This window comes from Oreochromis aureus, linkage group 11, assembly GCF_013358895.1.
Source record: "Oreochromis aureus strain Israel breed Guangdong linkage group 11, ZZ_aureus, whole genome shotgun sequence".
In the NCBI taxonomy this organism is placed as follows: Eukaryota; Metazoa; Chordata; class Actinopteri; order Cichliformes; family Cichlidae; genus Oreochromis; species Oreochromis aureus.
The window spans coordinates 2,054,657-2,072,471 of NC_052952.1; the positions used below are offsets into that span (position 1 = coordinate 2,054,657).

General features: G+C 44.9%; 1 protein-coding gene across 1 annotated transcript in view; it reads left to right on the plus strand.

Moving 5' to 3' along the window:
• ppox (protoporphyrinogen oxidase) overlaps positions 1-17,394 on the plus strand; it is a 33,134-nt gene extending 15,740 nt beyond the window's left edge. The window contains exons 9-13 of the mRNA XM_031737459.2: positions 13,195-13,313; positions 13,554-13,667; positions 14,507-14,656; positions 16,674-16,716; positions 16,798-17,394. Coding sequence (XP_031593319.1) covers positions 13,195-13,313; positions 13,554-13,667; positions 14,507-14,656; positions 16,674-16,716; positions 16,798-16,934 — 563 coding nt within the window. The 3' untranslated portion in view covers positions 16,935-17,394. The remainder of the gene's footprint in view (positions 1-13,194; positions 13,314-13,553; positions 13,668-14,506; positions 14,657-16,673; positions 16,717-16,797) is intronic.
• Positions 17,395-17,815: the final 421 nt, after the last annotated feature.

Below are 17,815 nucleotides of genomic sequence, written 5' to 3' on the forward strand. Positions count from 1 at the left end.
CGGGTCTGCCAGCTTGTACTCGTCTGGAACTCCCCTGGGCACTCCTATGGAGTCTGTCCAAGTCAGTGAGTTCAGGCGAGGATCATAAGCATGTGTACCCTGGGTCCCTCTTTTGGCCAGAATATGTCTCTTACGTCTGGCGGCTAAGGTACGTGTGTTGTGTTCTGGAATAGTCTTTACCCGGTTCCCAATAAGCATGAGTGGAGCTCCCAGTCGCACCATCGCACATGTCCCTACGCTTCCTACAGGAACACGAGCCAAGAGAGTGCTTTCCCCACAATAATAATACAACCCACTTCTCGCCCATGTTCCAATTACCGTGCTTGGGTCGCTTACATTATTGGTGGTTCTTCCCGTGAGTGTGACGGCACACCAAGTTACATTATTGGTGGTTCTTCCCGTGAGTGTGACGGCACACCAAGTTGGGTCGATTTCTCCCACCTTGTACTTCTCATTATCTGTAGAGAACTTGAAACATGTATAGTTATCTTGTTTTGGCATAAATGGTCCCACTGTTGTCTGTTTTGGAATGGGAGGGAAAAGGCTGGATAACAGAGTACAGTTGCCAGTACTCACTGCACCTTTAGTTAGCTGCAACATACAATCATAGCCCCACTTATCCTCTGGATGCAGTGGTGCGGGCTCCGTAAACAAACGTGGCCTGGCTGAAGCACAGGCAACACAGTCAGCTACATGTTGTTCTTTAGCATTTTGAGCCACCCAATCAAGCCAAAGATTACTGTCCTTGAAACCGGTGGCACGCTCGATCAAATCCTGAGGCTTCAATCTAGTGTAATCTGTTGTCAGAAGTGGTCTCTCTTTTGGCTCCTGCTCCTTTTGAGCTACCGAGGTTAACGTTTGATCAGTCAGAGTGGTGATTGAGCTTTGTGCGAGTGGCTTAGACTGTGGGTCAACTAAGTTTACTCTAATTACCCCAAATGGATCTATTCCTGTCACATCCACCCCGATTACCAGATAGAACATGCCTCCCGGGATCTCGGCTTTGGGGAGCGTTTCCCACTGTCCTAGGGAAAGGGTGACAGGGTTATGAGAAACAGAATAATCTCTTTGAATAGCTATTCCTTTCAGGCCCTTTGGCACATATGGCTGCCATCCTACTCCTGTCCAACTCACCACATTTTCCCAGGCGCACCACTGACCTGCTACGTATGTGTGAATGTGTTTGCCCCACGAGGGGCTCCGGGAGCATATCATGGGGTGATTGCAGACCCACACATCATACGCTCTCCAGCTACTACTAGCTCCTGTAGACTTAATGACGTCGCACAAATCAAACGTGAATGAGCTGGTAGACCCTTTAACATAATTCAACTCTATGCCATTATTCATGCTGAGACACTCATCACCTTTACCTGACACCTTGCGCTTTTGTCTTTCCACCGATCCCGTTTTAGCAACTACAGTCTCAGGAAGTGCTGGGCTGGACTGGCCTCCGTGTTCGGACGAGTGGCCCGGAGTGCCCTGCGAAATATAAACAATAAACAACACAGCCATGGTTAATATTACTGCATATAATAGACGTGTAGTTGTAAGGAACATTTTAATAAGTTTTTTCTCATTACGTATCTCTGATTCGTGTGTTTGCATCATGTTATATAAATTTTGTATTCTGGAATGAAACTCCCCTCCTTTTTGGAGTTCTCAACTTGTCACCGCTCCTTTCTGCTGGCGTGGTGACCTTCTGCACTGCTCCTCTTCTTTCTTCGGCCTTCCAGGTGGACTGCTGGTTGGCCCGTTGCACAGGTGAGAGAATTTATTCTGCCTCTGTTGGTTGACACCTGTGTTGGTTGAAGACGAGCTTTCTTCTACCAAACTCTCATGTGCTGGCGCACACTGCGACCAATGATACCAGGTATCGCCCTTCCCTTTTAGTTGAACTGCTGTAGTTGTTCTGGCAATGACCTCGTAAGGACCCGTCCAGCGTGGCTCCTTCCACTTGCGTTTGATAACCTTCAGCCACACCACCTTTGCCTCTGGGGTCACCTGGTCCACCTTATGCAGTCCAGAGGTAACCTGTTTTGTGAAACTGGAGACAAGACATTTTAATTCATCCCAATATTCTGCATGAGACCTGTTACTCCTGGTGGTGTGTTCCGCCAGGACCTCTGTCCAAGGTGCTGGGAATGGCCTTCCCGTCTGCAACTCATGTGGAGTGAACCCTGTGGACTTATTAACAGAACATCTTATAGTCATTAGCAGGGGCATCCCAGTTCTCGAGAGCTACTGCCCTGCAGCTTTTAGATGCGTCCTTGTTCCAGCACACCTGAATCAAATGAATGGCTCGTTATCAGGCCTTTGCCAGACTGGATGGCATGCCGAATTGGTAATCCAACTATTTGATTCAGCTGTGTTGGAGTAGGGATGCATCTAAAAGCTGCAGGACAGTAGCTTCTCGAGGACTGGGATTGGGCACCCCTGCATTAGAGCAATCGGTAGAGCTGAAACCCAGTTTAGCCCCGTCGCTGCGCAGATTTTAGATAATTTGTTTTTCAAATTTAAGTTCATTCTCTCTACCTTCCCTTGAGATTGAGGATGGTACACTGTCCCAAACCTGTGCTTTACTCCCAACATCCTCTCTACTTCCTCCAGGTCTCGATTTTTAAAGTGGGTTCCATTATCTGATCTAATGCGCCTTGGAAACCCATGCCTGGGGATATAATGATTGATTAAGCGCTTAATCACGCTTTTGGCATCTTCTTTTCGAGTGGCCCACGCTTCGGGCCAACCGGTCAGAGCATCTACACACACTAACAAATACCTGACTCCCCCTGGGCCCACATCAATCATGTCAGTGAAATCGATCACAATTTCTACTCCTGGCCTCTCTGGCAGGAGAAACTTACCTGCTTCCGGTTTTACCACTGGTTTTGGATTGTGAGCTCCACAAATTAGACACGTTCGGGCTTTTCCTTTATCATGGCTGTTAAATCTGGGTGCCACCAGTGACACAAATTTCTCTCCATCTGTGCCACTCCCACGTGGCCAAGCCCATGTGCCTCGGTTATCTTCTGTCTGGCCAGTTTGTCGGTTAAGACTGGTCATCCATCGGCTCCTCTCCAAAGACCACCCTCTTTCCGGGCTCCTTTGCTCTGCCACACCTCTTTCTTCTCAAAAGAAGCCTCCTCTTGAGCCTGTCTGGCTTCCTCCAACATATTGATGCCTGCTTCCTCTTCAGCAGTTACCTGCACCATTTGTTGTCGTCCTTTATAGCCTGCTGCTTCCTTTGCGGCTTCATCCGCTTTCTGATTTCCTTTTGCAACCATGGTGTTTGCCTGAGAGTGTCCTTTACATTTAATAATGCTCACCTCGCTTGGGTCATGGAGGGCCCTCTCCAGTTCCTCCATTTCCTTCCTATGGCAAATAGGAGCATTTGTCGCCATTCTGAACCCCGCTCTCTTCCACTGCGAGAGTTCCACGTGGGCTGCTCCAAAGGCATAGGCCAGGGGTCTGCAACCTTTAACACCCAAAGAGCCACTTGGACCCGGTTTCCACACAAAAGAAAACACTGGGAGCTGCAAATACTTTTTGAAATCTAAAATGAAGATAACACTGTATATATTGTTTTTTTTTACCTTTATGCTTTGTGTGAACATCTAAAGTAAGTAAGTAAAGTTTATTTATTAAGCGCTTTTCACAGACAGGCAGTCACAAAGCACTGTACACAAATATTAAAATAAACAATACAATCAATAGACATTATACACAATGTAAAAGATCAAATGTAAATAATGTAAAGAATATAAAATACGTAGATCAACAAAAGGCTTGTTTGAACAGAAAGTTTTTAACTGCTTTTTAAAAGAATCCACAGAGAAACTAAGGTGTGTTGCTTATGTAATCCATGAAGTGCTACAGAGAAAATTACATTTTATTTATGTAATTAACACATTTTGAACTCTCAAAGAAATATAACAAAAGGAAAGACAGCCAGCTGAACTAAAATGATCCATGTAGCAAACAAAAACCATTGTGAGCCGCCACTCTTTTCAGGTCAAGGCTTTTGGAGCCTTGACCTGACTTTTAAAAAGTAATTGGGAAAAAAAGCTCTATGCTGCTTTAAAAAAAAAAAAGATATTTGCAAAATTCTGCCTAAATATGTATTTTACCTTGTTAATGTGTGTGGCGGGCGTGGTCTGCAGTGCCGCTGCAGGGGAGTCGGAGGCACCTGAGCGGCACCTGCAATCGCGCCTTCGCCGCCTTAAAGTCTGTGCTCTCTGCTGTTGTGTTGTCGGGCTGTGAGCTGAAACGCTACAGCCGGCTGTATGCGTACAGCAACCGTGTGTGAAAAGTGGTCAATAAAGAGATGCTGAAAAGCGCTGCTCATGCAAACATCGCCGGGTCTGCCGTGATATATTTACAATGAGACTTATGGTCCCAAACCTCTGCGCACAGCGTCTGCTAATCGAGGCTGTCATCTTTACGCAGGACTGTAAGCTGTCATCTGTGAGGCGTGAGCGGTGTTTGTTTTAACATAGTTCACGGTGGAGAACAGCTGCCGACATAATGTGGATCCGAAGATCCATAATTGGCCTACCTGGGGTTGAAAGTCTCGATAAATGCATGGTGTTTCGGCAGGTACACCGGCTTCTCGAGTGTGACGCTTATTTTGAGCGATGAAAAAAATAATAAGATATAATTTTATTTTTATATTTCAAAATCACAATTATCTTCCAATTTAGAACTACAAGTTAAAAAAAAAGAAAGAACTAAACACAAATAAAATACACTTCAGCGAAATACTTCTTCTATTTTCCCAAACCACCCGGAGCCGCAAAATAAGGACTAAAGAGCCGCGGGTTGCCGACCCCTGGCATAGGCTGAATCAGTGTAAATATTCACTCTTTTGTCTTTGGCCAGTCTCAAGGCCCTACTCAGTGCAATCACTTCTGCTCTCTGAGCAGACTGTTGTCCTTCAATTCTTCCTGGTTCTTTTACTTCAAATTCAGTTCCTTGTTTGCAGACTATAGCATAGCCTGCTTTCAGTCCTTCTTCATCACGATGACAGCAGCCATCTGTGAACCATTCCTCAGCTCCAGAAATAGGTTCTGCTTTTAAGTCTTCCCTGACTTTCCCTTCAACTTCTGCTTTCTTAGTACAATCATGAGGTTCTCCTGATCCCATTAAATCTGCCATATTGATTCCTTCATGTGTAAATGTCAGATTTGGAGCATCTAGAACTTTACTCAACCTCTGCTGTGCTAATGATGTCATAGTAAACGCTTGCGATGCCACCACACTGTGTGTAGTCAGAACTTTTAATGGGTGCTCTCTCACTACATGTGCTGTTTTCTGTATTATTTTGGCAACCCCTGCTGAATGCTGTGTGCATGTAGGATGCCTTGCTTCTGTTGGGCTCAACCTTATGCTAACATACATGAGTACCTGTCTTCCTCCCTCTTTTTTCTGAAACAACACACCATTTATTATTCCAAGTGTTTCAGAAACATCCAAGTAAAATGGCTCATCATAATTGGGTGTAGCCAGATCTGAGGCTCTTGACAAGTCTTGTTTTAATGAAATGAACGCGGCTTCAGTGTCGAGCGTCCATGGCAGTTCAGCCTTAAGGTTTCGAACGCCCACCTGTTTAATCAGATCCCGTAAGGGAGCCGTCCTTCCTGCATAGTTTGGAATGAACTGTCTGCTGTAGCCCGTCAGGCCAAGAAAAGAAAGGAGTTCTTTCACCGTTCTTGGTTTTGGATGTGTCAAAATTTGGTCTCTGTGTGCATTCATTAGTCCCAATGATTTATGTGCTATTACACGGCCCAGAAATGTGACTTCTGGTCGAACCAACTGCAGTTTTTCAGACAGTCTTTTGAGCACTGTGAGTGATGCTGCCGTACAGGCCGCTGCCGAAGGAGCCGCAATGAGTAAGTCATCTACGTACTGTATTAGTGTACACTCCTCAGGCAACTGACAAGGTGACAGGGCTTCTTTGAGCACCTGATTAAAAATGCCAGGGGACAGGGCAAAGCCTTGTGGCAAGCGTGTGTATCTAAACTGACGACCTCTGTATGTAAACGACCTCTGTATGTTACACCCCAGCCCAGGGAAACCCGGCGTGCAACATAAGGAAAATAAAAATAAGGAGAACTGCCCCCACACTCCCTGCTCTCAAGGAAGACGAACCAAAAGACAACTGCCACGGATTTCACAACAGCCAGTCAGTTTATTAAGGCCCAAAAGGTAGCGGGCGCCAGGGTGAGCATGGCCAAAACAACAAACCAAAAAACTCTAGAAATGAAATGCAGCTGGCTTACCTTCACCGAAAACCCCAAAAGAAAATTACAGGTGTCTTACCTGCCTCCCTAACCAAAAACAGGAGAAAAGGTTCCAAAGAAAAATGGCTTCTCACCCCTACAGCTACCGAGTAAAATTAAATATTGACAACTATTTACATCTATATACAACACTATTTACAACACGGAAAAAGCTTCCAGAATACAAATTCACACGCAACCACATGCACAGTTCGTTGGGAACAGGAAGTAGGCGGGGGCGTGTCAGTTGAGAAGGGTCCTCATTTATAGCCGGCCTCTCCCAGTCCTCCACCAATGGTAAGCCTCCACCTGGAACTCACATAGCAGCAATAACACAGGACACAAACTATGCCACCCTCTGGTGTGGCAGACCAAAAAAACACAGTACAAAAAATATCCATAACACTGAATCATAACAGAGTGAATCATGTAAGGCAGGGGTGTCGGACTCCAGGCCTTGAGGGCCGGTGTCCTGCAGGTTTTAGATGTGTCCTTGATCCAACACAGCTGATTTAAATGATTAGCTCATTACCAGGCTTCTGCAGAACTTCAAGACATGTTGAGGAGGTCATTTAGCCATTTAAATCAGCTGTGTTGGATCAAGGACACATCTAAAACCTGCAGGACACCGGCCCTCGAGGCCTGGAGTTCGACACATGTGATGTAAGGGGAGACAAAAGAACGCGTTTGCTAGATCAATGCATGTAAACCACTTTTGGTCCCAAGTTATTGCCGTTAAAGCTGTGTATGGATTAAGTACAGGCACCGTATCAGTATGTAGTATGGCATTAATCGCTCTTAAATCATGTGCCATATGGTACTTCCCTGGCCCATGTTTCTCCACCGGCAAAATTGGTGTGTTCCAAAGGGATTGCGAGGGCTCAAGCACTCCTGCTCTTAACAACCCTTCAATTGTCTCAGCGATCCCTTCTTCTGCTTCAGGTTTGTGCTTATACTGTGGTCGTGAGATTGGCGTTTCTGGCTTTAGCTGGAACAAAACCGGCGAACAATTGACTAGGCCGACATCGGTGGGTCCTGTAGACCACAGTGTGTCAGGCAATTTTGAAAGTTCTGCCACTGCGTCTGGATGATCCGTTCTTTCACTACCATGTGTTCTTGATATTTGCTGATGCTCTAGTATCACTGCGTCACTGGACACACATGTGATACGGTATATTTTACATTTTGGTGCATAACAAACATCTGGAATTTGGGTGGGTTGCCACCAAGCGTTATCCAGCGCTCGCTTCACCATCGTCCCCAGCTCCTTAGCCTGATGACCTTCATGAACTGCCAATGTAATGTGTGGGGCCGAATCTGGTCCCATATTGTACCAAGGCAATTGTTCATCTGTTAATTTAACAACCGCTGCTACACCTTCCGGCCCCGCATAGATATTTTGTGTTTGGACATTCCAGGTCTGACCCTCAAGTTCAGACTGGAAGGCTTCTCGGTAAACATCATCATCATCCCTATCGTAAAAGAGAGTGACGTGGTGTGGATCTCTGGGCGAGGAGTACACCGCAAGACTCATAATCCAGGGTTTCCACTGTTGATATTGTTCCAGAATCCCTTCTTCTACCAGGCGCCCCCAGTAGATATCAGCAGGGGGTGGTTCACAGTTTTGCATCAGTTTCCAAGCACGGGAGCGACATTCCACCTGGCAGAGTCACAGTTAATCCATCTGGAGAACACATGATTGTGGCTCCCAGTTTGATGAGTAAATCTCGACCCATCAGATTCACAGGCACTTGTGGGGAGACCACATATCGGTGCTTCAAAGTTTGTTTGCCCAGCTTGGTCAGAGCTGGGTCTGTAAGTGGCAGAGTCATTGGTACCCCAGAAAAACCCACCACACTAACAGTGTGGTTTGAGATGGTTGCACTATTTGGTATCGTTCTCAGAGTCGAGTATGTTGCCCCAGTGTCCACCAGGAAGGGCAATTCTGCACCTTCCACTGTCATTGACAGCATAGGATCTGCCATTCCCCTGCTGCAGGATTTCTGTGGGCTCCGTCAGTACTGGTCATCCCAGCTCCAGTCCCCCACTGGATACTGAGAGCGTGGCGCAGCGCTTGGGTTAGGCGCTTGATGTCTGTCTCGGTAACCGCCTCTGCCTCTCTGGCCTCCCCATGCCTGGTAATCTCTCTGTTCATAGCTTCGGGGCAACTCACGGCATTCTCGAGCCCAGTGCCCCTCTCTTCCACATTGGTAGCAGACATTCCATGAGTTCGTTCTGGGATTCCCTGAACCACGAGCTCTAGGCTCTGGTCGCCAGAATCCACCACGTCCTCTCTGTGAACGGTCGGTCCCCCAATTTCTCCCTAAGCGTCTTTGCCTTGGTATTTCACGGTCACCAGGATAAGAACCGGGAGCAGGTTCTGGTCGACCGGGCGCTGGATCAGCCTGGGGCTGAACAACCATCATAGGTTTACTAGCCTCTTTCTCCTTTTTCTTAGAATTGTGCTTCTCACGAGCTTCACTCAGCTGTAATTTTAGCAGTTGCGCCTGTGCGTCTTCTAAGTCCTTCTTTTGTTTGTTTGCCGCATCTTGTTCCAACTGTAACCGATGTGTCACATGCCGCTCCCACTGTATGGAATCTGCTACTGCAAAATCTGGGTTCTTTTCTAAATCAGTTGTTACTTTCTCTGGCAGCCCCTTCAAGACAGCGGCACGGAACCAAGCTCTGTTTTCCCCTTCCTGACCTGGATGTATGCCAGTTTGTGACATCCACTGTTCTTTAGCTTTTTCTAGAAATTCTCTTGGAGTGTATTTTGGATCCCAAGTTATTTTTGGTATTGAACCTACATTTGGAGTCATGTATTTTTCACGAACTGCGTCAGCTAGCTTATCTTCTACTCTGTTATATGGCACGTCATTTGGAAGAGTTGTGGTTTTAGCAATTTCTTCCACGTCTGCTAATCCTCCAGCTATCATAGTCCTGCCTGCGATCGTGCGAAAATCGCCAATAGCTAGCTCTTCCCCTTCTGTTAAGGTCCTTAACTTCCTTAACCAAGCTGCTCCTCCCTCTGTTATAGGGGGCAGCTGCTGAACTAGGGCCTCCAAATCCCTCATCTTGTATGAACAATACACTGGTTCCTGCTTTGCCCCACACATTAAGGGCATCTCCCATTCTAGGTTATCTAAGCTATTCTTGAAGTGCACTTCCTTTTCTTCAGGCTTCAGCTGATCATATTTTCTGAACACAGACTGCCGTTTTTCTCGCCCTGATATAGTCTTGTCCTGGTTGACCAGCTTTTGTTTCGGTTTTTCCATCCGATACACAGTTTTCTGTGATCGCAACTTCATTCCTGCCATTTTGGTGTCCGGTCAAGCTTCACGACCTTCCACACAGTCTGGCTCATTCTCTTCCTCCATCTCATCTTCTTCGTCAAGAGCAGCCAAGTTTTCTTTTTTTACTCTGTCTTCTACTTTGATTACTCTTCGCAGAATGTCTGCCAGAGCATCTTTGTCAGCTTGCACTTCTCCATAAACTTCTCCTATCCACTGAGGCTTCCCCATCCCAGCTGTCTTTATTGGCTGGGGCTGTTCTTTTCTACCTGGGTTAGGCAATGGCGTAAACTCTAGCCTCCGGACCTCGTCCGCTGGTGAGCCCCTCTCACCTGTTGAGGGGGTATCAGAGGTTCCTTTTTTCGGCCCCTCATGACTGGTAGCTGAGTTCACACTCGGGTGGTCCTCAGCTCCAGGTTTCCCTGTGTTTTTAATGGATCAAACTCCATGAAATCTACAGACTTGGGAGATGAAATTGGGCCTCCAGCTTTAGCTGCGGCTGTTCCTCCCTCACCCATAGGCTGTAACGCCCTGGGCAGTGCACTGGGTGGCTGACTTACTGCTGCAGGGGTGATATGTGCTACATCTGCAAATCCCCCAATTACTGTGCCCTTTTGTCCTTGTGGCCCTCTGATCTCTCCTCCTGCTAGAGACATTACAGGGAAGGCGTAAGGAGGAGGCGGAGCAGATGGCGCCTAGGTGACCCAAGGGTAGAGCAGTTGCCAAGAGTCTACTGGTGATGGAGGTGGGGGTGGCGGCACTGTGTCTCCTAGTAATTCAGAAGAGGTGGGGAGAGCATTGAAAGGCAGTGCTAGCTTCGCATGCGCATGCTCCAGTTTCTCTTTCGCTGTGTTCAGCAAATGTACTTGTCCTTCCAGTTTCTTGATGTTTTCCTGCTGCAAATCCTGGAGAGATTTCAACATGGTGCGCACCTGTTCTACTGTCTCTGGTTTCTCTTCCTCTTGTGGGGGAGGTGAACTTACCTCCTCATCTTTCATCCAAGTGGAAATCCCTTTACACATTATTACCCATTTGCAGAGTTTTGCGTGAGTTTCCTTCAAGAGTTTTATTTCTGCTTTGGTTTGTCTGTTCATTGCATGAGTTAATGTTTCCTGCTGCAATTGCTGTAATCTTTTTGCACACTTCTCCCTTTCCTCTTCGAAAATCAGGTGAAGAGGTTGTCTGTCTTGCAAGGTTCTTTGTTGAGCAGCACATAATTTCTCCACGTTTCCTTACAGCTTTAAATTCTTTGTCTGCTACTTTAGTTGTTCTTGAACAAGACATGTGGATGGCTTTATTTAGCTCTTCAAGCTGATCATTCAGTGGCTTATATACTTTTTGTCCACTAGATGTCCCAGTTGAACTTTCCGCCATCTTGTTCCCCTAAACTTTTTCACAAAATGGCTGCTGTATGTCTCCGCCTCGCAAGTTCCTGGGCGTGACTTCTATTTCTTTGTCAGAAGCCCTGATGGCCGGAGAACAAACACTTCCTCCTTCCGTCAGAAGTGCTGTGACAGGCCACGCAGACACTTCCTCTTTTTGTACCTGTTTGATATAAGACACTGACCAACACGGGCCCAGACAGCGCAGCTTTTATTTCACAAACTTCTTAAAACAGCCACAATTATCAACACTTCAAATAAACGCACCAAACCAGCTGCAATTCTTGCTCTAAAAACCAAGCACGCTTAATCACACCACTCTCTGTATGTGGTTTTCTATAGTCCGTGCAGTTTATAGACAAGGCCTCAGTAAAAGTAGGAAGTGCAGGCCAACCAAGATACTGCGCAGTTCTATATTTCAGTTGTTTTAGACATGCACTATGTCAAAAAACAATTCTTTTCTTTCTGCTAAAGTCAAAATCACTCCGTTCAGCAAGGCGTGCTATTTTAAATCAATGAGAGACAAACAACGTTATTTCTTACTCTTACAGAGGCCTACAGTGCGTATTTCTTTTCTTGTAAAAGTAAAAAGAGGAAGTTGGCCGCACCCAGTAGCTTCTTGACTGATTGAATCGCTCAAAGAAGGCTGATGAGGCATTGAACTAGGTCTAAACAACCCTGCAGAAACGAGGAAATCTGTGGCTCCGTTAAATCTGCCCGTGCAACAAACTGATAATATGAGTCCTCTGTCTCACAGTACATATACAGCTCCAAATAAGTCACCTCAGCAACAAATGTTAGATTCGCCGTTAATGACATATAGGTGAGCATAACCCTCCAATAAAAAAGAAAGTGGGCCGCTCCCTGTTAAGTGCATCTAAGGAGGGATGAACAATAACTGCTTATGTGATCCTAATAAGGGCCACCATTTATTTTATATGCACCAGTCTAACCACCACTAACCTCCAGCTCACTCCCCACACAAAACTCAAGCTTCTTCGTTTGAGGGCCGTCCTGCCTCAGCAATCTCAACCATCTCTACAAACCTTCTCCAACAAATAACGAGAAACTCAGGGAGCTGTGCTAAATCTGTTAAGTCTGCCGATTGAGTAAACACATAATAATCAGTCTCGGTCTCTCCGTGAACTAAAGCCACCACATGAATCCCACTGCCTGTCTGGATTAATTCAAGCCTCACAGACGAACAACGAACCATACTTCTCTGAACAAAAGAGACCTGTGGCTCGCGCAGCAAATAGGCCTATGGCCTAAAACCCAAGGCAAAGTCACATGAATTATTCCATATACTCTCTCGGTTTCCGCCGAGACCAAGAGAATATGGCACAGCAACATTTATTGCTAACACTCTCTCCTCTCTTCGCTGTTCTGTTTCACTAGTTGGTCTAAGGCTTCTACTAGGCGCAAACAATCATCCAGGAAGCTGGGAAACTAATTCAGTTAGAATCACTGTTCTTTGAAAGCCATACTCTATGTCCTCTGTCTCACAGCAGACAAACACCTCCACCTGCACCTCTACTGGCTCGCCATGAATTACTGGCGTCAGCAGAATAGTGAAAGTAAAGCCAGTTACGTCTCTCTGATCCAATCTAAAAATGGAGGGTCTGCCTCGCCCATTCAATGCACAGATTCCTTCAAAACGAGGAAAGCCCTTAAATCTTTCAAAAATAGTACACCACCATTTATCACTGAGTTTCTGTTTTCATCAAAATAACCCTTGTATTAAAACTACGTGTCCAGTTATTGGTACTCTATTTCAAACTCATCAAATGCACGCTCACAAAAGCCGGAAAATTCATGAGCAGCCTCACGGGGATCCCCTTGCAGCCTCTCACTGTATATTTCCAAGCACCTAAATATAAAGCTATATAGATCTGACCGTCTTATTTCTGCAGTTACTGTAAAACCATAATGGGTCTCTGGCGTTTCAGCACAACATATGCATTTCATATAAATAAGATCCCCTGTACGTGAATATTCTATTTGGCACGACCCCGTGATGAGCATGCCCTTTACCCAAAATGAAACTTTAATTACTACTCCTCGTTTAATCAACGTGCTTGTTACATTGAACCTAAAAGGAGAAGTAACCGCACCCAAGTTTTTTAACTGCGCACTTTGGCCAGTAACACCAAATGTTCTGGATCGTTTGAACACAATACAATTGACATGAAGGATAACATTAAAAGTTTCCTTTTTTGAACCCTTGTTTCTCTGCGTTCACAGCTCTTTCTTCAGTCCTGCCCCGCTCCTGCCAGCCTCTTACCCAGCAGCTGCAGGACATCTCCTCAGTAACAGTAGCTGTGGTCAATCTGGAGTATGACGGTTCCATCTTGCCTGTAATGGTGAGAATACAGGAGAGCACAAAAAACACTTCTTTGAATTTTGAGAGTACCAGATACATGAAGAGTTTCACTTTGTTGTAAAAACAAACTATGTTGAACCATCACTTTCATTCTGTGGTCAGACAGACTGAACACACGCTTTTTCAAACCTGGGACTCTTGATGAGGACCACTGTGTCTGCATACAAACATCTGTGTGTGTGTGTGTGTGTGTGTGTGTGTGTGTGTGTGTGTGTGTCAGGGTTTTGGTCACCTCGTCCCGTCATCAGAGGATCGAGGGTTGCTCGGGGTGGTCTATGACTCTGTTCCCTTCCCTCAGCACAACAGACCAGATGGACAGACTACTAGACTGACGGTACAGACAAACGACACCCTTCATCACTCTCACAGTGTGTTTCTGTGTATAACAATTGGTTGATGCAGCCTTGTGGAAGATTTGTTGCCTGCCAACATCTTTACTGTGGCTGATACTGGTTTTGTGATCATGGACATCTTTTCTTGTTACGCTACTTTTTCTTTTCAGATATTTATCTGTTGCTATTACGTCTCACAGCATGACTATTATGTCATTTTTCTTCGTCTTCTGTTTTACTGGCAGTTGGCAACCCATTTAATTAGAGCAGGTATTTGTACTGCCCTCTAGTGCCATAAAATGTAACTGCCTGTTACTCACACTGATTGCATACAGTACTAATCAGGTGGAACCAGATGATCTTCCATGGCACAGTAGTTGGGAAACACTGCTCTAATGGATGCATCAGAGATAATTTGGTGTTCAGTATCTTTCCCAAAAACACCGAGGGGTGGACTGGATGCCTGGTTACATGTTTATAAGTATAACTGTGTAGGTTCTCATCCAGGTCATGGTAATCTAAGGAACGTGGAAGATTGAGTGGACTTCTTTAACCTAGAATGAGAATATCAATTTACATGAACTGTCGCTGTTATTTGTGTTGACTTGTTCTGCACACCACACTGCTTTGGATTATGTGACAGCCTTATCTTTATATAAGTGATGCTGGGCTGTATCCTCTGCTAGTGGAGGGTACGATAGGAAGCACTGAAGCATATCTCCATAGTATTTGAAGAACTCAGCCAGCTTTTATAATTTTTATAATGACAACAACACTTCAGGGTCCCTCCACTCATTTCACATGTGATTATCTGTCCATATCTTTTCATCATGTTTTCTAGGTAATGATGGGTGGGGCCTGGTTTCAGGAGGAGTTTGGGGTCCCAGAAGCTGCAACAGCAGAGCATCTCCTATCAAGAGCCACTGAGGCGGTGCGCTGCCACCTCGGAGTCACTGCGGCACCCAGGTGGAGTCGAGTGATTCTACACAGGGTATGACCCCACTCCTGTATATTATATAGGACACACACACACAGGACTGTGCAAAAGTCTCCAGTCACCTCTTCTTTCTTTCTGTTTAACTATGAAAATGAGAAGTAGGTGCAGGAATTCATTGAACTGTGTAAAGTAACAATGAAAACCTGTTTATATGACAAAAACAGAGTTTTACAGTTCTACAAGCTTGAAAGTTAATATTAGGTATAAAAACAAACACAGCGGGACTTTTCTTCAGCAGCCTTTTTGTAATTCTTCCCATTCTGCAGTAGGTTCTGTTTGTTTGCAGTCTAGCATCCATATGTGGTGTATTTATACAGCATTTTAGTATGTAATCGTTCAGGGTCGAGGGTCAACATCAGCGTGTTGTAATAAAAGCAGGCTGATGTCAGGACTTTGTATTAAAAGCAATTTTGACTTAAAATGTCACATTTGATCACTATTCAGCTGATTTTTTTTTTTCCAGTTCAGTTCTTGTGTAATTCGGCGTAGCTTTCCCTTTTCTTCCCTTTTCCCTTCCTTAAGAATGGTTTCTGGACTGCCACTCTTCCACGAGGAGTCAGATGGATCTCTCAAGTCGGATTTCATCATGGCGGGATCTCTTCCTATTTCTGAAGGACAATAACTTTCAGTCCTTCTTTTTGCATGTGGTCACGTATACATGTTTCAGACAAACCCAAACAAATACAAACTGCAGTTTTGAAATAATGATTTCATTTATTATTGGAATAAGGCCATCCAAACATTCCTGCCTTTGACTGGAAGAAGTCCTTGCACCTGAAACCTAATGACTGTTTGTGCCACCTTTGGCAGCAAAAGCTGCAATCAGCTGTTTGCAGCATAACTGGGATGAGTCTTTTCACATCGTTGTGGGGTACTTTGTCCCACTCTCCTTCACAGTTTACACACACTTTAATTGGGCTTTTTCCATCATGGAACAATGTTCTGTTTAAGTGAGTTCTTAAGTGTTTGGCACAACAAGCTGTTAGTAAAGTTGAACTCAGCTTCACAGTTAATTCACGAGGTTTCAGGGGCAACTACTTTTTCACATAGGGAAATAATTTAAAAACTTTGCTCAATATTAAAATGTGATGATCTGAAACGTGTGAAAAATATATAATATGTAAAATGTACAAATATGTTAAAAAAATGAAATTGGAAATTTGGGGGTCCTGCGCAGTATCTTAGCTGTTCGTAGGACTGCACTCGTCTGGACACAAACCTCTGATGCTGTGTCTGAAGATTGGCTCCAGCAGCCAATCTTCCAGTTCAGGGTTGCATCTCCTAATGCATCTGTTACCATTGGGGCCACTTTGAGGTTTACCTTCCACATCTGATCCAGCTGTTCCTTTAGACCCTATCACTTCTGTCTTGTTCTTTCACAACTTGTGCCTGGTTGGTTGGCCAGGAGCTGCCTTTTATTCTGGAACTGCAAGGAAATACCTTTGGTGGTATTTCCCATCAGGACTTGGGACTTCTAAATCCATGTGCAGTACAGATTTTCCTGTACATTATCACAGTGGTTTGTAGTGCATCTTAGTGCTGTCCCAGTTTACAGCTTATGTCCTGCTAATATGTGTTGGATAGTCTTTGAACCTTTGCGTATGGGTTCATAGCATAGAGGTTCTGTCAGCTGTGGTAGACTCCTGATTAGATGTAGCTATACCGAATGGTAGCAACATCAGGAAAAATGAACACAAAAACCTCAAGAAGTACCAAGGACTGAGAGAAGAGATGGAGAAGATGTGGAGGGTGAAGGTAACGGTGGTCCCCGTGGTAATCGGAGCACTAGGTGCGGTGACTCCCAAGCTAGGCGAGTGGCTCCAGCAGATCCCGGGAACAACATCGGAGATCTCTGTCCAGAAGAGCGCAGTCCTGGGAACAGCTAAGATACTGCGCAGGACCCTCAAGCTCCCAGGCCTCTGGTTGTGTGTGTATATGAGAGAGAGATACCAATACTGCACTGTGAGTTGCTTTAATAGAGATAAATTATATTTGATAATCTTTTCAACAGGACTGCATACCTCAGTATTATGAAGGACACTTTCAGAGAGTTGGTAAGTATAAATCTGTTTAAATATTGTACATTAACAAGGTGTGATGACAAATCCTTTAATGGTCTTTTGTCTACTTTCCAGAGTCCATGCGCGGCTTCATAAAGAACAATAACCTAGCCCTGTCTTTGACTGGTTCCTGTTACGATGGTGTGTCAGTGAATGATGTCATCTTCAGTGGACGGACAGCTGTGGAGGAGTTGTTGGGAACTGTAGTATGATGAAGCTGGTTGCTATGAATCATGGGATTCATGTGGGCGTTCCTACAGCTTTAATCTTCTACCACCTGTAATGCCTTGAATGATCTGACATTGATTTGTTTCGAACTTGTGTAGAAAGTACGCTCACTAATGTAGCTGCAGGGGTTTGAATCTAAGATGTACCTTAAACTTTAGATTTTTGCCTCAATGTCACTGCTGAGCTGCTTCAGATTGTGCAGTCTTTGTTCCCATTGTTTTGTTTTTATAGGATGGTCTGTGGCGACACAGATCAGAGAAAGTTTCACTTTAAATGGCCAACTTGCCTACTGACATGATTTGCAGTTTGAGAATTTCTTTGTTTCTGTTTCATTGCATTTATTTTGAATGTAATTGCTGATAAAGTTAAGCTGATATAACCTGCACATACTGGCATCAGTCGAGTTGTTACTGCAGCGCTGTCATAAAGCTGTCCCCTCAGAAATCAGTGTGTGCATCCAGCCTTTAAACTCCTGCCATCTTTTGACAGTAAGCAAAGGCTTTTACTTCTCCCTGTAGATACTGACAGTTGACCATATCACATGCTGAAGCCTTTTTATTCAGCCAATTTTGTTAATTTTTAACAATATTCACATGTAGGCCTGTGTTTCTGAGGTTATGGAGTGATTTTCTTTACTTCTCCAGCCCTTAATTGTTAAAATGAGGATCATTCCCTCTTTAGCTTTTGAGTTGTTGTGGTCTGCAGAGCCTTTTTTCTAATGGCTTCCAGTTCAATTGTATTTATATTGTGCCAAATCATAACAGTCCCTTTGTAATAAAGTCTCTACAATAATTTTCCAAGCCAAAAGGAGACTGAACCACTGCCTTGTTCAAAATAAACTGATTACAGTGGCAGTCAGTGTGGA